Source organism: Macadamia integrifolia, chromosome 5 (genome assembly GCF_013358625.1).
Source record: "Macadamia integrifolia cultivar HAES 741 chromosome 5, SCU_Mint_v3, whole genome shotgun sequence".
Lineage (NCBI taxonomy): Eukaryota > Viridiplantae > Streptophyta > Magnoliopsida > Proteales > Proteaceae > Macadamia > Macadamia integrifolia.
This window is the reverse complement of record NC_056561.1, coordinates 36,197,867-36,221,846: the sequence shown is the minus strand read 5'-3', so window position 1 is coordinate 36,221,846 and position 23,980 is coordinate 36,197,867. Positions and strand designations below refer to the sequence as shown.

Genomic DNA, 23,980 nt, shown 5'->3' with positions numbered 1-23,980 from the left:
GAATCTTTTGAAAAGCTTATTTTGAGCCGTAGGATCTGAATACACAAATCCTAGTTGTTGATTTTTTTATACTATAAATATAACATCATACGATATACGTATTGCATATTACACCTAAGTCCCTGTCAATCTCTTCTTCTCTTTCAAGTTCAATCCAACGACACTGAATCCTCGTAGCTTTGATGGGCAGTCGCCGAAAACCGCCGCCACCCTTTGTATCCTCCTCTTCTTGAATTTCAACTTGAGATGGCTCTCAGGATTGCTCTGCTCCACCTCGTTCGCCACTTGACCGCTATGGCTAAGGCCCTTTCGGCTGCATAATTAGTTTCAAAATTTAAGAATAGAGGCGACTCCATCTAATCCAAATACACTAGTAGTAAATGCCCCCTATGGAGATCCTATCAGGAAGGTTGGGAGAGGATCTTTTGGAATGTGAAATTGGGATTGTAATGAATTGGTATGGGAATCCCCTCTAACTCAGTCTTCAATTGGTCCTCGTTCCTCCACGATGGTGATAAGACATGAAAGAAACCCAAAAAGAAACGAAATTGTTAGACACCAGATAAGGGAGAAAATATAGAAAGAAGGAAGAATTTGGTTGAGGCGACCACAAATCAAGATAGACATCTCTCTCCTCTAGTGGCCATAGAAATAACATAATTATAGCTTGAAATCTACCAAAAAGAGGAATCTTAACTCTAAGAACCAGTCTAGAAGATTGAGATCATAATCTTGAAGAACACAAAATGGAATCACAGGAAATCTTCTTAAAAACGAGGACAATGTTGAGGCTTTTTCTTTCTTTCTCTCCTCAACGAAGGCAAGGTGGGTTTCGTCACCGGACCGTTGTTTCAATGGGACGAGGAGGAACAGAGGAAATGACGGAGGACTAGAGATTGTTTCATATGGGAGAAGGGAAATGTATTTTAATAAACATTTAAAAAATTTGTCAACATAATTTACGTTGTATAGTATTTACCTATAAGTAGACAAATGGATGAATGGTCATGATATTTAGATACCATTTAAAGGGTTGGGATCACTCCCGACCATTGACTTCCTTCACTGCACCGCCAATCAGAAAAACTTTTGCCATAAATAAATTATATTTTTTCGTACTTCTACAACATTTATTTGGTAAACCGAAATCAAAATCAATGCATCTTTCCTGGTTCATGTTTCAATTTCACTCATTCCCACATCAAAATCAATAAAACCTAACTCAAATTGATCAATTGACACCTTTACTTAGAACCAGTAATAATTATAAGATGTCATATTTTTAAAACTGGACCAAAGGCGAACCATGTTTAGTTTTGACCAAACATACCGAATTATGAAAGAAAGGAACAATAATGCGAGTAAGGTTTAAATCAAGGTATTGATAAAGGTTTCAGTCTTAGCCAATACCGATATGTGTATCAATATGGATCAACTGCATTGGACAGTATGGGTCCCTATGACTAGTCATGCCGAAGGTCTGGATACCCATCGTTAGTATAAAAAAAAAAAAAAAAAAAAAAAACCCGTATTGGATAGGATTCTCGACAACACTTGTATGGGTTAACATCCACATGCGACCTCTATATAAGTAGGAAAATAATGAAAGATCCACTCAAGAGATAAATAGTACTTTGACATTGTGGCAATTATTCTAACGGTGATAAATAACGAAAGGGTGTTGCACTCCAAGACACATATATTTGTTCTTCCCCCCCTCCCCCTCCTTTTTGTAAGATTCGTAGTGGGGCTTCCTCCTTCTTGAGTCTCGACTAGATTAGTATTCAAACAAGCATCAGAGGAAACCATTACCCAATAAAATATCAAAAAATACATATATAAGTAATTAAAATAATAAAAAAAATTCCCACAAATGTATATATATGTGGCAATATGAACTTAAACCCAACGGTGTCCAATACTTTTTTTTTTTTTTTAATTAATCGAGTCCAATGTCATTGATAAGAGAAAACCAAAATAAACTAGATCGAACAAATCGAACTTTATTGATTTGGTTTCAAATTCGTCCATTTATTCAGCCTGATTGAACTGACAATTTGACATCCTTCCTGACTCAACATTCTATTGGCAAAGGTACCACCACCAACAATTGTCTTTATTTTTTTTTTCACTTTGATATTGTATTATTGTTATTCATAACCAAGGGTAAGGGGTCTCTAAACATTTTCTATTCCTCGTTATTTCTATGTGTTTGGAAGAGTGGATAAAAAATAAAAGAAAAACCTTTTTTGTTTTGGGTAAAAAAAAAAAATAATAATAATAATAATAATTAGATAAGGGATAATGTTCTCCAGTCTAGCAGCTTAAGCATGTAATAGTGCTCATCTATCTTCTTTGTATGAAATGATATATCTACTTCTATACGGTACTAAAATATATATATATATATATATTTATAGTCTTTATTGTGCAAAAATAAAGATAAACTTAGGGCCCGTTTGATAACGTTTATGTCATTTTTGTTTCAAGAAATGACAAAAACATAAATTTCCGTTTCTAAAAATATAAACAGAATTAAAGGTGTTTGATAAGTCATGTTTATGAAAGTTGATAGTAACCAGCATAAGAATGACCACGAGTTGTTTTCAGAAACGACTGCTTGTTTGTCTGAGTCGTTTCTTAAACTATTAATAGGTAAAAATTTCAATTTATATTTTTGAAAATAAGTGAAACGAAATAGTTTTATCAAATGTTTTTTATTCTATTTTTGATATTTCTAGGCACAGAAACGCGTTTTTTGAAACGTTATCAAACGGGTCCTTAACATACGCTACACTGTGAAGTAGAGAACTCAATCCCACAAAATAAGAAGGAAAGGGAAAGTTTTCCTAAATCCTAATTCGATGGACAAGGTTTAAATAGAATCTAACTACCATCAATATTTGTCTCTTGTTGGGCATTGTTGAAAATAACCTTTCCCATAACAAAGACATCCACCTTACTATGAGTTGAGTTTGCACGACAGTTAGAGAATTCCAAGTGTTCCATTCACTTCATTCAGGTGCATAAAGGATGAGTAGTTGTGGAAGTGAAAGTGACACTTGGCATTCTGACAATATGTGCATTGCAGATGTACATGGAGAGGATCCAAATGTCACCCCCATCTCCTTGAGCCTTACCAACTATTTTATTCTATTTTTTCTTAGGCATGGTTCACTTGACCAGAATAAATAGAATAGAAAAAAGAATATAAAAGATATTTGCATTGAAGGAGGGAGACAAAAACATAAAGCCAAATCAAACTAAACCAAATAAAGCGTTAGTGATGTTTTTGGACGATCAAACTAAGGGTCCGTTTGATAACGTTTCAAGAAACGCGTTTCTGCCGTTTCTGTTTCCAGAAACAGTAGAAACGGAGTAAAAAGCGTTTGATAAAACTGTTTCGTTTCACCTATTTTCAGAAATAGAAATATAAATTTTTACTTATCTATGGTTCAAGAAACGACTTAGGCGAAACAAGTTCAACTTGTTTCGCCGTTTATGGAAATGACTTGTGACCATTCTTTCACTGGTTACTATCGACTTCTAAAAACATGACTTATCAAACACCTTCAATGCCGTTTCTGTTTATAGAAACGAAAATTTATGTTTTTGCCGTTTCTTGAAACAAAAACAGCAGAAACGTTATCAAACGGGCCCTATGTCTCATTCAAAATCTTTCTTTAAAAGTTACGTTTATTTTTTGATGGTAAAGGTAGCTTTATTCAGAAAAACATGAGAGACACATGGAGTCGAGTTCAGATCAAGTTCTCGTAAGAGATTGTTCGTGGATTTAAAATTTATTACATGAAGAGAGAGAGAGAGAATAGATTATAAATCCAAGGATGTACGAGATTGTTTCTGCATGCAAACCTGATTCAATCTCCCCAGGAGTCCCTAATACAAAGCTGCCTAGTGATAACAACTTCCACTTAAAGAGCTGACGCTTAAGGGAGGAGGTTGTAGGTTTAAACTCTATCTTATGCTTGTATTAATAGATGTATATATATATATATATATATATATAGGTGGCATCCTGGACCACGAGATATCAACAATAGAGTTGACATTGGAAAATATTCTTTCCAATTAATTGGAGGACATGGGGATATACAATCATGTATTGGAATGCATGTCCAAATTCTTTGCCCTTAGAATCAGTAATTGATAATCCAATTAATTGGAGTGGAGGAGAATCCACATCTTTGGTCTGTGTTTGACTGGTTGGTTGGATAGGAAAGTAAAGAATAGAAAAGAAAAGAATTTTTCTTTGGTTATAATGTTTTCTTGGTGCTTCGAAATGTAGCATGTGTCGTTTGACAAACGAAGGAAACAAATGTAACCAAAGGATTTTCGATTTCATTAAAAAAAAAAAAAAAAAAAAAAAAAGACGTAACTCGAGGAGTTCTGCAACTGCTGGAGGCTTTTCTCAAATTGGAAAGCTTGAAAAGTTCAGAGCACTCTCGCTCGAAGTTCGATTTCGAAGGTCAGTTCCCACTTCTTCTTCTTCTTAATCGTTATAGGAAATAATATTTGTTTCTATTTTCGATGTTCCTATCGTTCTGACCAATTCAGAGAAACCCTATCTCATTTCGCAAACCTGTTCTACCACACATACCAGAATTAAATTCGATTCCGATTTCCCCCTTTCGTTGTTGGGTACCCAAATTTATTGGTAATGACATATGGAAGGCAATTTGAGTGGAAGCAACTGCTACTTCTAATTTTCTGAATTTTTTTTTTTTTTTTTGGGTTGAGTGTCAGATGATCAATGGAGAGGAGGTTCAAGAGATTTCCTCCAATATCCCCTCTCCAGATCCGCTTGACGAGTTTCTTCCCTGCGTAGGGCAGAATTCCGATGCTGGTGATGCCTCGCCCGTCTTGTCGGATTGTTCTTCATGTGGAGAATCAGAGTTCGAGAGTTCGGTTAAGGGGACTGCAAGTTTGCGAAGCTCCTTAGGAACTTGTAATGATCTTCTGGATTCTGATTTAGGAAATGGGAGGAGTTTGGGTTTTGGAGAGGATCGTGTCCTGGAAAATTTTGGTTCTGGGGCAAGATTCCTAATAAACTCTGGCGACATGGGTAGTGCTTCTATTGGTAGTTTTGTTTATTCCTCCGATGGAAGAGTCCAATCTTGCAGAGAAAAAGGTGATGTTGGGATATCTGTTTCTGCACTGGAGAGTAAGGTGTTTCCAGGGCTTAATAAACGGTCCAAATCATTGCCTAGACAGGAGGAGAATTCATCCATTGGGGCCATTTGTTCAGAAAATAATGTTGAAAATTTAACTCTAAATGTAAATAATATACTGCCCAAGGATGATTGTGCTGAGGATAATTTTGAAGGTTCGATGTTGGGAGGTCATAATGACCGTGGATTGTTACCTGGTTCAGCTGAGCATTATTCCTCGGAAGAGATTATTACTGTACAGAATGATAAGGAAATGATTTATACTTTTGCGGTTGTGAATGAATCCAATGTTTTGCAGTCTGGTGAAAATTCCCCATCTTATGTTGCTTCTTGTGGAGAGAATTTCACCAAACCAGGCCCCAGTGACGTGGTTCAGTTGCATGAGTCCACTTCAGCTTCTCGAGTTTCAGCTGATGGAAAGGAAGTTGGGAAGTTTACTGAGGCAGACGAGGAAACCTCCACCAGATATGAGCATTCAGAAGATGAGAGGTCATCAGTGGATTATGGGACAGATGAAGAAAAAAGTATTAGTTTAAATGATAGGATAAACCTACGTTATTATGACAAGGGCAAAACTGACGATGAGAATCCATTGCTTATTAACTCAGCTGTGGCCTTTGGTTCAGTTGATTGGAATGAGTTCGAGCAAGAAGCAGAGGAAAGCAGTTTAACGGCTGTACTGTTGGATGAAACACGAGAGCCACAGCAACATCATGTAGAAACTGAAAGGAATCTTCTGAGTTCCAATTTTGCAGCTGAGAATGGGTCCAATGTTTTGGAGTCTGGTGAATTTTCCCTATCTCATGCTGCTTCTTGTGGAGACAATGTCACCAAACCAGGTCCAAATGATGCGGTTCAGTTTCATGAGTTGACTTCAGCTTCTGGAGTTTCAGTTGAAGGAACGGAAGTTGGGAAGTTTACTGAGGCAGACAAGGAAACCTCAACCAGGTACGAGCATTCAGAAGATGAGAGGTCATCGGTGGATTATGGTACAGATGAAGAACACATTATTATTTTAAATGATCGGACAAACCTACAATTTTATCACAGGGGCAAAATTGACGATGAGAATCCATTGCTTATTAACTCAGCTGTTGCCTTCGGTTCAGATAATTGCGATAAGTTCGAGCAAGAAGCAGTGGAAAGCAGTTTAAAGGCTGCACTGTTGGATGAAACTCAAGAGCCCCAACAACAGCATGTAGAAACTGAAAGGAATCTTCTGAGTTCTAATTTTGTGGTCGAGAATGAATCCAATGTCTTGCAGTCTGATGAAACTTCCCCATCTTATGTTGCTTCTTATGGAGAGAATTTAAATGAACCAGGCCCCAATGATGCGGTTCGGTTGCATGAGTCAACTTCAGCTTCTGGAGTTTCAGTTAATGGAACAGAAGTTGGGAAGTTTACTGAGGCAGATAAGGAAACCCCAACCAGGTATGAGCATTCAGAAGATGAGAGGTCATTGGTGGATTATGGTACAGATGATGAACAAAGTATTAGTTTAAGTGATAGGAAAAACCTACGTTTTTATCACGGGGGCAAAACTGATGATGAGAATCCATTGCTTATTAACTCAGCTGTGGCCTTTGGTTCAGATGACTGGGATAATTTCGAGCAAGAAGAAGAGGAAAGCAGTTTAACGGCTGTACTGTTGGATGAAACTCAAAAGCCGGAACAAAGGAATCTTCTGAGTTCCACCATTGGGCCCTACAGTAGTTCTTCAATTTTTGGCATTTCTGAGCAAGTAGAAAATGTGGAAGAAATACCTATAAATAGTTGTCAAGTCCAAGCCACCAGTAAATCAACTGAATATTTAGAAAGCTATTCAGTTAGCAACGTTCTTACATTGCAGGACCTATCTGTGCAAAAGGCTCCAGGAGGCATAGATTTGAACATCATGGATGGTACAGCAGAAACTGAGCTTGGGTATATAAATGACAAGGAAATGAGCAGCAACCTTGATAAGAGTGAGGTTGTAGAAGACTTGTTGGGGTCCTTGGGGACATCAGAAACTCAACTTCAGTTGGATCCTCTTTCTAATACTGTACTTAGCCAACTTTGTTCTTCTGCAACAGAAATACCTCAAGATAACATGGCAGGAGATTTGCAAAATTTTGTAAAAGGTGCAGTTTGGCCAATGGTTGAAAATGGTGAGCAGGCCTTTCTAATGCCAGTGGTGACAGATTCTTCCGTATCAAAAGATCTGGGTAAAGAAAACGTGGCATCGAATGAGGTGAGTTTTATCGTTTGACATATTGCAGAAGTAACAAGTCAGTTCTTTGTCTTGTATGAAATAACATTGCGCATTCTTGATTAAAACTAATGCTTACAGCTGAGTGGTCGATCCCTATTTATAATGTAGGGATCAGCCTAATTGCTTGAGTCCCAAGTAGAAAACTTTGCAAAATTAGCTCATTAATCAAAATAGAAACCAGCTTAGAAACAACTATAACTAGTCTAACAGCTACTCTAACAGGCACTCAAACTACTAGAACATTTAAAGTAATTACAATAAAACTAAAGTAAATCACAAAACCACATTAGGAACTAGGAACTAGGAACTGCTGCTGCTGGAATTCTTCTAGAAGACTGCTACTGCTGGAAAAACTAAACAGGACCAAAAGATGAGATTGATCAAGCATTTCCCCTTCCTCTTCCCACCCGCTGCATCACTAATCTTAATATCATCGTTTACACTAAAAAGAAAATAAAAATTGTTTTTAAATTATTTTTGACAGTTCAAATTAATCCTTGAAAGATGAATATTGTAATTCTATTCATGCTCTAGCTTCGTTGCAAATAATATCTTAGATTGTGGCATTGCAACAAGTGGTCCCAATTAGTTAATCAAAAAATACTTGGTATGGTGTACACGGGTCAGATGTACAGTCTGGAACCCCCCAGACTTGAGCTATTGCCTTGTATTATGCATTAAGTCGGAATCAACCTGATGGATCTTTCTGTTAGTTTTTGACGTTGATGTTTCTGTTCTTTGGAATCTGTAGAACAAGCAATATTTTGGAAATGAAATGTAGCCTGTGTTGGACTCCTGCCATTGAATGCTGGGAGACGCCCTTTTTATACCACAATTTGTGGCCGTGCTTGTGCGTGCCCATGTTCATGAACTTTTAGTGACTCTTGCTTCAAGGAAAAAAAAAAAATACTGAGATATTAGAGTTTGGAATTATCTTGCTTGTACCATTCTGAGGTGTGACCCATCTGAGGCTAATAATGGACTCTTGGTTGGTTAACATCTGGCTGATTTTGGGTAGATGGTTGTGAACCACAATTTTTGAGGGACCAATGCTACTTTCCCTTGCTAGATCTTGTATTCTAATCCTTTTATTTTCTTCTGTTCTTTAAATTTTTTCCAGGCTGAGAACTTTGGGTTAAATGAATTCTATGATGAGGTTGTCCATGAAATGGAGGAAATTTTACTTGATTCTGTGGAGTCTCCTGTGGCTAGGTTCACCAAGGGTAATAGGGGGTCTCTGTCACAGCATCCTAAGCCTTTTAGAGATGGCAGCTCAACTGCTTCTACATCTGGTACTGATGATGCATACCCACAAGTCCAGCAGCCTCTAAAAATTGATGGGATTGAAGTCGTAGGTGCAAAGCAAAAGAAAGGAGAGGTCTCACTGGGGGAGAGACTGGTTGGTGTGAAGGAATATACAGTTTACAGGTTAAGAGTATGTAGTGGTGAGGACCAATGGGAGGTTGAACGCCGATATCGTGATTTTGTTTCTCTTCATCGTCAGTTGAAAACATTTTTTGCTGAGAAAGGTCAGGTCCTTCCTTCCCCTTGGTCAGATGTCGAACGAGAATCCAGAAAGATATTTGGGAATGCTTCCCCTGATGTTGTCACTCAGAGAAGTGCTCTTATCCAAGACTGTTTACAATCCATTCGGTACTTTGGGTTCTTATTCACCGTATCAAGTCCTTTGATTTGGTTTTTATCCCCTCAAAGAGCCCTCTCTAATTCCTCTATGTCAAACACTTTTGTGCCTCATTCACCTTCAGCGTATGGTGGAGAAACTTCAACACAAGGTGTTTCCACTTTGGGAAAGACAATATCACTTCTGGTGGAAGTCCCAGCTCACAAGTCGATGAAAGAGTTGCTGGAATCACAGCATTATTCTTGTGCAGGATGCCACAGATACTTCAACGAGGGGAAGACACTGTTAAAAGAATTTGTGGAGACATTTGGATGGGGCAAACCTCGACTATGTGAATACACTGCTCAATTGTTTTGTGCTTCATGCCATACTAATGACACTGCCATTCTGCCTGCTAGAGTCTTGCATTTTTGGGATTTTACTCAATATCCAGTTTCACAATTGGCTAAATCATACCTTGAGTCTATATATGACCAGGTAATCTTTTCCTTTTTTATGGACGGGAACAATTTTAGCTTGAACGTAATGAGTTGTTAAGAGGTTATTTCAATATTTGGGTGTCAAGAACTGTGCAAATATGTGTCTAGTGATGAGGGAGGTTTCCTCATGTATTTCCGAAAATCCGTTTTCATGTTCAATTTATCTGCCCAGCTTTAAAACTGTGGATATTTTACTGCTTATGGTGAGATCAATGGCTTCATTTATTGGATCATGCGTGTGAAAACCAGTATGATAGATGATCCTGGACAACCCAATGCCAAACATTTTCTAGCCTAAGAAAATCAACCTGTTTTTCTTTTTCGCATGGTTGAGGATCATCTCTTGGGTTGTGTTACTGGCCCATGTGATCTACAAGAGTAGACTGCTTGAAATCCCATTTCATTATCACATGGGATTTGCCAAAGGCTTTAAGCAGGTGACTGACCAAGATAACTCTCAGTCTTGTGGTCCTATCAATCCTTCGTTTGGCTTCATGGTCATTGCATCCTTACAGCTTTTTTTTTTTTTGCAGCCCATGCTTTGTGTCAGTGCGGTTAATCCTTTTCTATTTTCACGGGTTCCAACCCTTCTCCATGTTATGGGTATCAGAAAGAAAATAGGTGCAATGCTTCCATATGTTCACTGCCCATTCCGGAGGTCTATCTATAGAGGACTGGGTTCTCGAAGATATCTTGTTGAAAGCAATGATTTCTTTGCACTCCGAGACCTTGTTGATCTATCCAGAGGGGCATTTGCAGGTTATGTTTTTTGTAATGGGCTTTTCTTTATTTTCCGGTTTTGTAAGGGAGTATTTTATAATAATTTATAGATCCATGTAAATGTACTTCCATCAACATAGATGCAGATGTTTTGGATTCAATATGTGGTAGTTTTATTACCTCTTTTTCACTTGCTTCGTAGAATGAAATTTTTTTCATTTTTAATTTGTGGCATTTGTATGCATGAGGTGATGCATCAATGTGGACTTATCTGAAGTGGTACTGGGCCATTAATCAGATAAGGTCATTTTGGAATTGTGGACTTGTATAGCGAACTAGATGCCACTTTGCAATTGTTTTGAAATTTTTTGTAGACTTAATTTGAATTTGAACGCTTTTCAATTGATCGGGCAAACCTAAGCTCTGTAAAATAGGACTTGTTAATAGAGGTGTCTGCTTCCATTTTCCAGTTGCAAAAGGTTGGTGCTATACATTTAAATGAGAAACCAATTTCCTTTCACCCACTTCTTGTCACGAAGTTTCCCTTAAATTTTCATTATCTTTCATTACAATTTAAAGTGTTCTAACATTAAACTGTATATTTCTCCATTTGCCCCTCACATTCTTGTCAAATTTAGGTCCAAGATGGCATTGAGTTTTTTTTTTTTTCCTGATCTTAATTTTGGATCTTTTGAGGCATACTTTTGGTTATTTAGGGGTTATTTTGCTCAATAATTAATCTTTTATTTAAACATAAATAGCAGACACTCAACGACTTAACACACACATTTAAGTTAGAAAATGAAATAAAATAAAATCTGGCAGTGGGTTTAGATTATAGGGTTTACATCCATGAATTTTTCAGTATATTTGTTCTTTCTTGTCTATGATCTCACTATTTATTTGCTTCAATTGCAGCACTCCCAGTCATGGTCGAGAATGTATCCAAGAAAATCTCGGAGCACATCACTGAGCAATGCCTCATATGCTGTGATGTCGGTGTTCCTTGTGGTGCTCGACAAGCTTGTGAAGACCCATCGTCCCTCATTTTCCCATTTCAGGTTGGTGTTCATTAAATGGTTGTGATGGAACAAAACCATTATGGGCTTATAGAACTTCAGGGTCACCCCATGCTGCACATGGATTGCATGCACAGAAGTTCTTTCCCAAAAAATGGAATGTTTAGACCTTTCTGTATTTCTGGATGCTTTATCTTTTTAGTTTCATTCATTTACTGGAGTTTCCAGATGGTTGAGCCCTTGGTCCTGGTATAATAATGCAGGAAGAAGGGTTCCACCATGCCTTTACCCAGAATCCCTTCCACTGCAACCTCAATATCTGCTGCATTGTAGATCAGTCTTGACCCAGATCTGGTGGGCATATTGTCCACGTTGCCATCTAACTACAGTTAAAATTTCAGACCATTTTGACATCTCAAGTGTCATTATAGGGATTTGAAAAGTTTAGGGAAGTGAGTTCAATGGGAAATATTGAAAAAACAAGGGAAAAATCTCATACGGTGAGGGCCATATGGTTGGTTGGTTTAGTCCACCAAATTTGGCAGTTTAGGGCATCTCTTGTTTATCCCATGGTCAGTTTAACATACAAATGGTTATAAATTACAGAGCATTGTGGAACAAATCCAGGTGAGGGCATGTGGAAACATTATCTCAATTATATTGACAAAAGATGTCAAAAACTCATTGGGTTCTCCCTTATCTAATGGTCCTACAATCAACAGGAAATTGAGGTTGAAAGATGCAAGTCTTGTGAATCAGTTTTCCATGAAGCTTGCTTCAGAAAGCTTAGAAACTGTCCATGTGGCACAGATCTTGGGTTGGAACATCATGGAGGTCCAACAGATGCCATCAGGTGCAAGGCTGGTGATGAAGTGGATGGAGCTTTGGATTTGTCTGCAAGGAAGTCCAACACCGGGTCAACAATGGGTTTTCTCAGTGGGTTGTTCTCAAGAGTGGAATCAGAAGAGACTTTTGGTTCCAGAGATGACAGTCCAGTTATTCTCATGGGTTCTTTGCCAAGTAATTCTCTCTAATCTCTCTCTTGTAATTGTAGTGTACAAGTTGTACTATTATGTGCTTGGAAAACCTGAACAGTTGATGACATATTTGTTGCACCTTTGCGGTGTTAGTAAAAATAATGAGTGTCATCCACAATTATTGTGGAAAACGAAAGAGAAAACAAGAAAAAAAAAATCAAGATTTTTCTCTGATTTTTTTGTACCTTCTACATATGCCAGATTGTAATAAGGAGAAGAGATCTGTGGGTTGTGGGGGTGTGGATGTGTGGACTGTGAAAGCTTGCAGGAATGAAAGTGTGGCAGGGGGGGACACAGAAATCATCAGGAAAGTAGGGGGCATCAGGTAGTGTGGGTTGTGTGGCCAGCCCAATAAAAAAAGGAAGACATGCCATTGTTGGAAGGGTGCCTTGGTGCCTAAGCACCTTGTTGGTGTCACCTTGATTTCTTCTCTCCTCCACCGACTAGGGTTTTCAAGACTTTGTGATATCTCACCGCACCCCCGTCTAGGAGACTCCTCGGCTGGGTGCCCTTTGTTGGAAGGGGGCCTTGGTCGCTAAGGGGGCGCCTAGGCACATTATTGGTGTCGTCTTGATTTTTTCCCCCCTCCAATGGCGATGATTGTCAAGATCTATGACAATTATATTTACAATTAAGGGTGTTAATTGGTTTGGTTTTGGTGTATATGGTGCGGTTTGATTCGGTTCACATTTTTATGGTTGAAATCAAAATTGCATCATTTACTAAATGGTTACTGCAACCGTTCAGTAAACGGTTTCGGTTCTACAGTTTTTAAACTGTGTTGGTTTCACGGTTTTAAACGGTTTTGATCGTGGTTTATTCCATATGGTTTCTAAACAGTTAGTAATTGGTTTTCTAATTTATCCGTATGCTTACTAAAATTTGCTTCTGTTAATAAACGTTTTAATCTTGTATCAAATTAGATGAGGCATTGAATAAGCAAATATTTAACTACATAACTACATAATAGGAATAAATTACTAAATGGACCGTTGGACAACCTCTATGGTCTTTAATTCTTCCCTAAATTAAACCATTATGTTTGGTTAAAACAACCAAATATTTAATCATTATAGGGATTTATCGGATTGGTTTTGTCAGTTTAAATGGTGTCAATTCGGTTTGAAATCAATGTGTTAAATGGTCCTAACCCATTTAACTAATCGGGCATAAACTTGAAACCAGAACCGAACCATTTACTAAATGATTTTGCAGTTTTAGTGTAAACGACTTGGTTTGATTTTAATAAACGATTTTTATTTCAAATTCACATCTTTATCTACAATATCCTCGAATTCTATGCATGTTATTTTAACGTATATAAAAATCAATCAAAACCTTTAAAACTTAGGATGAAAGCCCCATAAACTAATGAGCCATATGAGTTCCAAATTAAAATGTGATCTGCTCAAGTTGGTCCCCAGTCTTTGTAATAGATGGAATAAGAGAATGAATAGTCAGAGGTGACACTCGCATTTCCTTTTTCTTTTTTAACTAATTGGTCAGAAAGCCATAAAAAGCATGATATTCCATTCAAAAGGTGAATGATATTCTTCACTTTGGGAGTAGAGAATATAAGCTATATTAGTACCGACATTCCAGATTCCTTTCCAAATCGGTTGGATCGATTGAAACCAATCAAGAAAAGCCGAATAAAACATTTATTGGTTTGATTTGGTTTGGTTTTTTAGTATCTAGTAGAAATGAGAACAGCCAGGCCAATCAAATCGATAAGAGCTCATTAAGCCAACCCAATAAAAACCCGAAACCAGAACTAATCAAATCTCCCCTTAAAAGAATCAGTTTTGATTTGGACTGGTACATGAAAAAACCGATTCAGACCGACTAAACCGGATGAAACTGACCTTTCGACACCCCTAGACAAGCCGAGTTTGCTAAACTAGTTTTGGATAAGAGAATAAACAATTTGGAATCCTTACAATATGAATTCAGTCTAATGCCCAAAAGAGTCGATGGAAAGATAAGGAGTTCTTATATATTCCTTTCTAAACAGTATATATATTCAGTAAAATCCTCCAATTGGAAGGATAAATGAAGAAATAAACAATATCATGCTTTCTTTACAGCACCGATCACATATTTCTGAAACATAAATTTTGAAACTTATACATTCAATGAGCAATACTTTTTGAATTTTGTCAAGGAATTGATCCTTGAAAGTTACTTCTGTCATCTTTGTACGTCCTTCTCTGCTGTTCTAAACTGTGCTCTGCTATGGAGTAGTGACCTTGTTCAGCTACCCACTTGCGACAGGGACAAAACCCAGTTCACAATTCTCTCTGGTCAGGAAATGGTTGGCTTTGCTAAATTTATGCTTGTGTTTACAATGTACATAGATAAGATTCACGAAACCATTTTGACATGAACATGTCTTTCAACTTTATTATCAAAGCAAAAAGGCTGTAGCAGGGAATATGCATCAACCCCACTAGCAAGTACCTGCAAATCCAGATCAGCAAACAGTGAACATTATCAAACACAAGTATTTGCATAGTTTTGGTCAGTTGATCAGATGAAGAAACACGAATGAATGGAATGATCAACAGAGCATCAATTGTGGATAGATGGTTCAGTATGAATTTCAGCAGACAATATTCTATTTTTATTTTTCTTGATTGCATGCAGAAGACAAAAACTAGATTCAGCCTTTTGAACTTGAACAAGGTAGTAATGGCTTTAAGTAACTTACCACACTGGAGCGTATGATGAAGACAGGTCAAGAAATGGGTATGGCCACCTATAATGACAAATTTTCATCAGAAACAATTCAACCAAAAGTCCTAAACTAGCAAAAAGGAGAACAAGGATGACCAATTTTACCAAATTGATTCACTGGCATGGATGATCCACTGGAAGATCACAAATATACCCGTCCACAAAATGAAGTAAGCGATCCTAAACCAAGGAAATCTCTGAAATAGGAAAAAGATACAAAAAATGATCATGAAGAAAGTCGAGAATTACTAGTAACTGAACAATTAAATAGCTTCCACTTACTAAGCAATTCAAAGCTGTATCCCCAAGGAGGAAAATAGCATTCACTGAATGCATACCAACCAGCAACTGTTACAGATGGAAGGAAAAGAATTACTGAAATGAAAGGGGTGGAGGTCTTCCAAACAAAAGCAAGAACAGTTTCTGAATCATGTGAAAATTAAAAGACAAAGCTATTGAGAGTTTATGCGTCTTCAGAAAGTATTTATCATCTGGTCTCAGATTAATGTTATGGTACAATATCAAGGTTGGTTTATAATCTCAAACTTGATATTATGTGTCACGTTATCAGTAGACGATCTGGAGGAAACCACAAATATAAGTGCATGAAGATTCAGAACTATCATTTCCACTGAAAAATATTAGATGGTTTCAGATACCACTATTAAAGCTCATAAAATTGGATTTGCAGCAAAAGATAAAAGATAATATCTAAAGCCTACTTCTTGAGGGGAAATTACATGTCTATCAATATATGCTTTCTAAACAATAACCTGCCACTATACCCAACTTAAACATTAATCAAAATGCTTGGAATGCTCATCGCAAAATAAATAACTCCAGGAACTCAACTGCCAATCTGTAGTATTTGATACTTACAAAATTCAGATGGTAGTCTTTCATGGTAAGAAATGGAACAATGATTAGCCAAAAAACGCAATCAGTGAGGATTACAGCACCAGCATTTATCTGTTCATAAAAAAATTGTCACCAACTTGGTAAGTAAAATGTTGAATTAAACTGTGTAGAAAGCTAATATAACCCTCAATACACGAGATAAATTCTTCAAGTGTGGAAGAGGGAATTTAATCAGACATCATGGGCAATTATTAGCCAATTTTATCCAGTTAAAAGTATAATCACAGAACTGAAAGCAAATTTAGAAAATATGAAAGTATTTGATAGTATCACATTCAGGAATATGAAAGTATTAAGTCATTCTTAAGTAAATACTATCCAATTTAGCAAATGTTCGGCCAAGAAGGAAGCTGATATGTGAACCATCAAATGGTAAGCACACGGTTAAATTTCTCAAAGCAAAAAACTTTCTGTAGGTTCTCAAGTCTAGACCTGTAAGTGACATAGCCACAAAGGTGAGAACAAGATGTAAAACAAGCACAGAAACAAAGAAAAAAAATACATGTGTGAATTATATGGAGGAAAAAGAAACGAAAAACAATATTTGACTAAGAAAGGCAACCAAACAACACTCAGAAGACCAAAACACACCAGCACAATCTTGTGATTTTCAATGATATTACATTTGCAGATTAATGAGAATTACCTGAAAAATAACTTGAAAGACGTAAGCACAAATGCCAGCAGTTTGGCGCATATGACTTCCTTGTTGGGGACCTGAGCTCTTTATTTTGTTGCACATATTTGCATTTTCCCCACGAGAGGGAGCTACATAGGTGCCTCCTTCTGTATCTAACCCCACATGATGAGTATCGTCACCACCAACTCTATTGCGATATTGGAAACATCCATAAATGGAGAGCAATGAACCGAGCTACAAATGAAGATGAAACCAGAAGCAACATGAAATTAAGTAGGTGAAAATGCCATGAATTAATTCATAATACAGATGAAACATTTAATGGAAACAGATCATGCTGTGAGATGAGCATACAGAGGAAAGAGAGAGAGAGAGAGTTTTGAATAGAAATGCCTTTAAGTTAGAGCTCATACCCCAAAATAAATGGTAACCAGCATAAAAGTCCATCTGCCCACCAAAAAAATCACATAAACAAAGTCAATGATAAGAAATTTGCATTTTATGGTTGACTATAAAGCTCACTATATGAAGTTTGTGTTATAGAGATATCTTAAATGATCCTTTCCTATCTTCATGGTAGTGGAAGTAGTAAAAAGACTAAATAACAAAATAAGTCTATACATCTTTTTTTTTTTTCCTAATCCCTTGTGTTTCACATAAGGTATTGAAGAAACCCTCCTAGAGGTGCCATTCAGCAGAATGTCTTGTATAAAAGATTTCTGTTAAAAAAAAAAAAAGAACCCTGTTTAGAGGATGATCACACATAACAGCCCATAAATCACTTCCTCACAATAAACTTCATACATTGCAAACAAAACCAAATGCACTTTCTTCAAGCTGAAAGAAACCGAGAGAAGCTACATAAGCCAACAGTATGAATGTATAGTCCATTCTGTAGTGCTGAAGTTTTACAAAGAGCTAATCATCCAACAAACAATTCACATACATAAAATAAAGGAAAACACCATAGGAACTCTTTGAATTGGGCATTATACATGTAGGAAATGTTAGTTAAGTACAATCTGAGCTGATGTAAAGAGTTAACTTACTGAGTATAGAAAAAAAGTATGCCACCTCCATCAACAATGACATTAAGACCAAGCAATGCCAAAAGCACAGAGAAGGCAATTATTCGGAAAGCCAATAGCCAAGCAGGATGGATATCTTTCAGACATGTCCTCCAAGCTTCATCCTCATACAAAGTCCCTACTGTTTCTTGCTGGGTTTCTCCTGTGTGAGGTTTTGAATTGTTGGGGCCTTCATATTTCCATATCAGTGCTGATGCTAGAGTCATAGGAATCAAGACCCAAATTGCAGAGAGCAAAAATCTCCAGTTCAACCAATAACTAGGGGCGGTTGTATCAGCAGTCATGACAGGCTGCCAGGAATGTTGTGAGGACCCTGTGAAGAAATCCATTCAGTTACTTCACTTTTAATTCTGATTTTTCAAGCTATCATTCCAGTGTGGTGGTTTGTTTACAGAAATCCCTATACAGGGTCAATAATAGAATAGGAACTTGGGTTCAACCAAATCCAGCAGAAAGGCTGCCTGAAGTTGAAGGGGAGAGAAATAAGTAAGGAATAATTTACTCTTGACAAAGAAAAAAATCAAATATTAAGACATTTGAAATATTTTTAGAAAAATTTCTGATAAAGTCATCATCAGCAAAATCATGAATGAAAAAGTACAGGGGAAAAAAAAATATATAGAAATCTTATTTGGAAAAACCAACCATCACTATCTAACAGGAGACACCTGAGCAATGACAAAACGATCAGCCCAAAATGCAGAGCACTTGACAGGGATCAAAGCTCTAAAACTGACCATTTCCAACAAAATCATGAACACCAAATGCGTAAAAGCAAATCTTCAAAGCCAGCTAGCAAAAACAGAACAGAAGAAGCTCAAACCAACAATGAAATCTTCCACAAACCCATTAGTGCAAGACCCAACAATGAAAGAACTCAAAAACTCCAGAAATAAACAAAAGGCCGAAACAAAGTCAAATCAACAGCACCCAGTGATGAACTTAGAACCCATTTTTGCTACAACAAATAAAGGGAAAAAATCGCAACTAAAAGTGATTTCTCATTTATGATACAACCATGGGAGTAGAAAAATCTGCGAAAAGGATATTCAGAACAAGAACCGGTAGGAAGTTGGCCTCATTAGTATTCATTAGGATAGGCAGGACAAGGGCGTTGGCGCAATTAATGGATGAAGTTAAGCAGAGAGATTCTTAACTTTAGGTGGGTCAGGTAACAGAAAGACAAAATGCAATATTAAACTTAAACGATACGATGAAGAAGAGGAAGGAGAAGAAGCAAAATTCTAAGGAAAGAAAAGTTTCATACTCACAGGGAGGAAAGCTGGAGACTAGGGTGTGGTGTGGCAAACGAGATGCTTTGCTTCCTCGCTTTGGAGGCAAAAGCAAAACTAAAACTACACTAATAAACTAAAATAAATCAAATTTGGAAAAGGGAAAGGGAGGATGGAGGAGTAGCTAAAAGGGTAGTATGCTTTGATCGTAAGCTTCTCTTTTTTTTAAATCTCCGATCAATCTAAAAGAGAAAGACACTCATCTAAGGTCGCAATCTATATTCCATATAACTAAAATATGAAAACCCAGATGTCCAATGCAGAGATGCATGATAAAGAAATGAAAGACATGTACGGCGTATAGAGATTTCAGCCACCGCCTTTTCAATGAACTGGCTTTACTGTTCCTTGGTCTTTCTTGGACTCCAAGCTCTGAAACTCCCGAAAGTAAGAGAGAGAGAGAGAGAGAGAGAGAGAGGGAGGTTACTTACTTTATTCAGATTTTGTGGTGAGATGCTTTTTTTTTTCGTGTCGGAACTTGGAGTTGGAATTTGGAAATGCCATCACGCATTTAAGCTCTCTGTCTCTGTCTCTAGCGGGGAGTTGGGGGAGAGGACGATGCTTCACGATGGCCCATTGAGGATTGGAAGAACACCACCTCCGACCACGGTTGATTCGATTATCAAATCAACCATTAATGGCCCGGTAACTGATTCTTTGATCCCAAACCGATTTTGGTTGGATAGTGAAGCGGTTGGGTCGTGGATGTTGGGTTTGAAAGCGTTGTGGTATGTTATGATCATATAGAGCAATTATTAAAGCGATTATTCTCTGCAGTAAGTGCGGCGATGCGGTAAGTATTGTATAGCTAAGAACATTTGGGCACGTGCCTCGAGGTCTTCTCGGCCATTTGATGCTCATCGCACCGCTGCACTCATTGCAGAGGATCTTCACAGTAGGCTTATGGGGTTGATCCCATATTAATTTTAAAGGGAATTGATGTAGGTTGATATAGTCTTGGGTCCCCTTGCCTTGTAAATTATTATTTTTTTAAGCAGGTTTATGGGGTTGAGTTCTTCTAAGCCCATGTCAGTGGTATTAGAGTAGCCAATTCTGGGCCAACCTATGCGTGTTAGGAAGAAGCGGCCCATGCATGGAAAAGACGACCTGCTGCGAGAGTGAAAGCCCCTTAGAAAGGGCTACCTAATCTAGAAATGACCGTCATGGATGTCAGGTTCAAAAGAATGGTGGTATGTTACAATCTCATATTAGCCATAAAGGGAATTGGTCTCACATCGATTTCCAAAGGGAATGAATGTGGATTGATATGGTCTTAGGTTCTCTCTGCGTTCTTCCAGGTTCGTCAACCAAATGACCATTGTCATGATCAAGAAACAGTTCAGATTCATTGGGCAAGACACGTGAGAGGCCATGATGATTAGAGAGGAAGATCCTAAGCTATTGATAAATTATGGTTTCCGTAATATAAGATAACGCATTTTAAAACCTTGAGACCTATAGATAGCCAACAATATCATGTCAAGGGTAAACAACTATATCATTAAAGTGGTAACAAAGCGAACTTCTGATGCCTGTGAAGCCACATCTAAGGGGGGAGAATGTCATGGCTACACAGCCACACACACATCCTTTGACGATCCAACTCCCACCTTTCTCATTGGCTGGCTTCCCACCCCACCAACTTTGAGAACATTCTCTTTAATTTAATATGAGAGGGTAGTTTGACAAGTAGAACATTACTCATCAAACAATCAAACAAATGGTAAAACAATGCAAGGTAGCCTTCCTTGACATCCATGAATGATGACAAGCAACAAAATCATGAACCAACAACCAGCACTGTTACTGTGGAGGCAATTGTTATTGTTGTGAAGTGGACATGTTTGTTCAAACTCAAACTCTAAACAGTCATAATAAAAGGATGAATGCTAATTGCAAGGAGGAAAGGAAGTAATCTTTCTTAACTGTCAATGTTGCTTATTAGCATACCATGCTTGGCGGCGTAAATCTCCGGTTTAGCTTTCGTTTATCGATTAGTAACCTTGTTTTAAAGAAAAATACCCTAGTAACTAACTCAGATTAGGAGGAATGCCATTGCTAAAGTCAATCCAGCCCTTCAATACACTTAAAAACTTTTTAATCCTCTAAATCTATTTGCAGTGCATGAAATTGGATTGGACATGAAGAGGAGTCAATGAATGGTGTGGGAGTTACAATTAACAAACACCCAGCCAAAAAAGGTGATTATCATCACCCTCATCTAAGATGATCCGGGATTTTTCTCTATCTCTATCACAGTTTTAAATTTTGGGATGAGCCAATGCATATCGTTATCAGACTAATCCAATATTAATATTGAGCCATTAATACGAATAAAAATGATTTTTTTTCTTGATAAAAATGGCTTTTTGATGTCGAATCAGTCTGATACGTCAATTTATAATAAGCTTGATATCGCATTACCTGATATAATACCAATACCATTATTAAATCCCTCTTTATTCCTTTATGTATCTCTTACCATATTTCTCAACATGCCTTCTTTAATTAATCTAGGTTCTACACAAAAAAACAACCATCATTGCTCTCTCTCTTCACACATTTAGATTTCATAAGGACCACCACTTTCTAATGAAAGACTGAAGAAAATCTGTCTCATCACTTTTAACAATTTGTTAGGGTAGTAGTTCTTTCATCTTAGAGTTGATTTGATATTAGTTTCGATAAATGATAAGATACAAGAAAGTCATTTGAGGTAACATGATCACATTCAACGAAAGCCTTTTGATGCTACAATCATTTTGTTTCCATATAAAAGGCAAACATAAATTTTCTTGTTAAACAATGTTTTGAAATAAAATGTAAAATATATATATATATATATATATATTGATAAATGTGAAAAAATATTCTTAGAATAACATTTTCATGTAAATTGTAATGTAGGAAAATTTTAAGGTGAAACAAAGAAGGGCTTGAGTTAAATAATGGTATATTTGCATCATAAGTGGCATTGTCTTTAGATGCATCTATAAGAGGAGCAGGTGCAAAGAGAAAGGGGAGCCATGTCCTGAACACAAAAGGATAATCTCTTTTCACACCAAATCAGGGTTTTGAAAATGGAATTAGATTAATCAGCCGTTCTGAATAGAAGAGGTATAACCCAATCTTGATTTTGGCCTCTTTGATTCAGCCTCTCTATACAATTTTTTTAGGGTTATGGCTGATTCGAACAACGACTGGACTCGATTCAAGCCAATTCAAAGATAGAGATTGGAAGGTTCTACATTGGTCAAAAAGAAAAAAGAGAAGGGGGAAAATGTTGGGTCCTGAATTTAAAGCAAGTTTGGGTGCTTTGTATGGAAAGAAAATCCAGGCCATCCTACTTGTAGAGTAGTAGGGCAAGACTGGATGGACCCAAGACTGAGCCAAGGGCATGATCTTTCAAAACTGGATACATTTTGGAAAAGCAGAAACAGAAGCTCTTAACAAAATATTTCAGTTACCTCAGGATCTCCTGGAAATAGCCTCTAGATAAAGTCCAGATTGAGAAGAGTTTGGTGTTTATATATTATTGGGAGATGACAGTGAAGATTATATTATTATTATTATTTTGGTGAAGAGGTTCAAATTTGAAACAGCCTCTCCTATGAAACATAAAGTAAGGCTGTTTACATTTGTTCCTTCTAGACCCTGCAGTAATGGGAGCATCTCGTGTACTAGGTTGCTCTTTTTTAGTGAAGGTTATATCCAAACTTTGTACAAAGTTTGTATATATATATATATATATATATAAAAGAAAGAAAAGACAGAGAGAGAGAAGAGAGAGAATACCTTTCATTGTTGATTGAGAGTTGGTGAGATGCACCAAATACAATTGAGGTCTAGAGAGGTAGTACCTCATTAGGAAGGAGGAAACAAGGGAGGAAAAGGAAATATGTATGTGCAAGAGGAGTGGGTTAAGTTTGTTTTGTATGGGTGGAGTCTTCCTGGTTTTGTGGAGTGATCCAAGGCTATCTACACAATTCTTTTCATGTGGGACACATAATTAGGTAGTTCCTTATATGATGGAACTCACACAAAAGGGCAAGCAAAAACCACCACCTCTATCTACAGCACCAACTACCCCCTTCCCTTATATTGCCTACGGACCTCCAACACTCCCCATGGCCCTAGACTTTCAAAGCTTTGCATTTGTCATGTGGCAAACTTTGACTAAGCTAAAACTTGACATGTGAGTAAGGAACTTAGTGATCTACTTGTCCTCGAGTTTAGATCCCATCTGATGTGCCGCATGGTAGTTACTAGCGTTAAAACCTGATGGAGGATACTTGCATGTTCATTTTTCTGAATTCATTGGAACAGCCTAAATAAATTCTTTGGTTTGTGCCGATAATGTACTCTTACCTGGTTTGACACAATGTTTGCCACATGGTGGATCGAATGAGACTGAAATTTTGTTGACTGGTAGACACTAAAGCCCCTTGCTCATTTGTCAAGTTTCATGCCAAATTCATTTCGCCAAGTGGCAAAACAATGCATAGAAAAAGTTGGTACTACCAAAAGGGTGAATGAGTTTTGAAACTAAAATTTAACACATGATAATCAGAGATGCAATATCATTATTTTGACGAGGCATAAATAGTGTGGGGAGCAAGTTGCATGGTCCATAGAACCTCTCTTTCTTCTTCTCTTTTTTTAATTTTTGTTATTTATTTATTTTTATTCATTTTTACCTTCTTGGATCTTGATGCCATTAGCTAGCCTACTGGGTGCTAGTAGGGTAATGACCATCTACTCCTACACACAACACATCCACTCACCCGAATATAACAGGGTTTGATCCCACGACTTCCTCCTTTGGGCACCGACTCTTCAAGACGAAGCTACCGCCACTAGACTAAGCAAATGTTAGTAAGTAGCTATTAAAACAATTCCCAACACATATGATTAGACTAACTAGTAGAGAAGGTATCTTTGTAGACATGATTTTTTTTTTTTTTTGGGG

General features: G+C 37.3%; 2 protein-coding genes across 8 annotated transcripts; one reads left to right on the top strand and one right to left on the bottom strand.

Annotated features, from left to right (window-relative positions):
• Positions 1 to 4,373: 4,373 nt before the first annotated feature.
• LOC122079609 lies at positions 4,374 to 12,548 on the top strand. Of its 3 annotated transcripts, none has more exons than XM_042646218.1 (6): positions 4,374 to 4,486; positions 4,765 to 7,419; positions 8,561 to 9,559; positions 10,095 to 10,320; positions 11,200 to 11,342; positions 12,111 to 12,548. In XM_042646218.1, the coding sequence occupies exons 2-6, from the start codon at positions 4,765 to 4,767 to the stop codon at positions 12,543 to 12,545; spliced, it is 4,458 nt and encodes a 1,485-aa protein (XP_042502152.1). In that variant the 5' UTR covers positions 4,374 to 4,486; the 3' UTR covers positions 12,546 to 12,548. The 3 variants fall into 3 exon arrangements, with proteins under 3 accessions (XP_042502152.1, XP_042502154.1, XP_042502153.1); XM_042646220.1 differs by having other exon boundaries at positions 4,381 to 4,486; positions 4,852 to 7,419; XM_042646219.1 differs by having other exon boundaries at positions 4,381 to 7,419; positions 12,023 to 12,508.
• Positions 12,549 to 14,309: 1,761 nt separating this feature from the next.
• On the bottom strand, positions 14,310 to 19,667 carry LOC122078601. 5 transcript variants are annotated; one of them, XM_042644655.1, is made up of 9 exons: positions 19,443 to 19,667; positions 17,681 to 18,032; positions 17,045 to 17,078; positions 16,638 to 16,865; positions 15,953 to 16,042; positions 15,356 to 15,421; positions 15,179 to 15,270; positions 15,048 to 15,095; positions 14,310 to 14,797 (listed from the first exon to the last, which is right to left on the bottom strand). In XM_042644655.1, exons 2-9 carry the CDS (start codon positions 18,001 to 18,003, stop codon positions 14,680 to 14,682), a joined length of 999 nt encoding a protein of 332 aa, XP_042500589.1. In that variant the 5' UTR covers positions 18,004 to 18,032; positions 19,443 to 19,667; the 3' UTR covers positions 14,310 to 14,679. The 5 variants fall into 5 exon arrangements, with proteins under 5 accessions (XP_042500589.1, XP_042500588.1, XP_042500591.1 ...); XM_042644654.1 differs by having other exon boundaries at positions 19,332 to 19,462; XM_042644657.1 differs by lacking the exon at positions 19,443 to 19,667 and adding an exon at positions 19,307 to 19,431.
• Between the last annotated feature and the right edge of the window lie 4,313 nt (positions 19,668 to 23,980).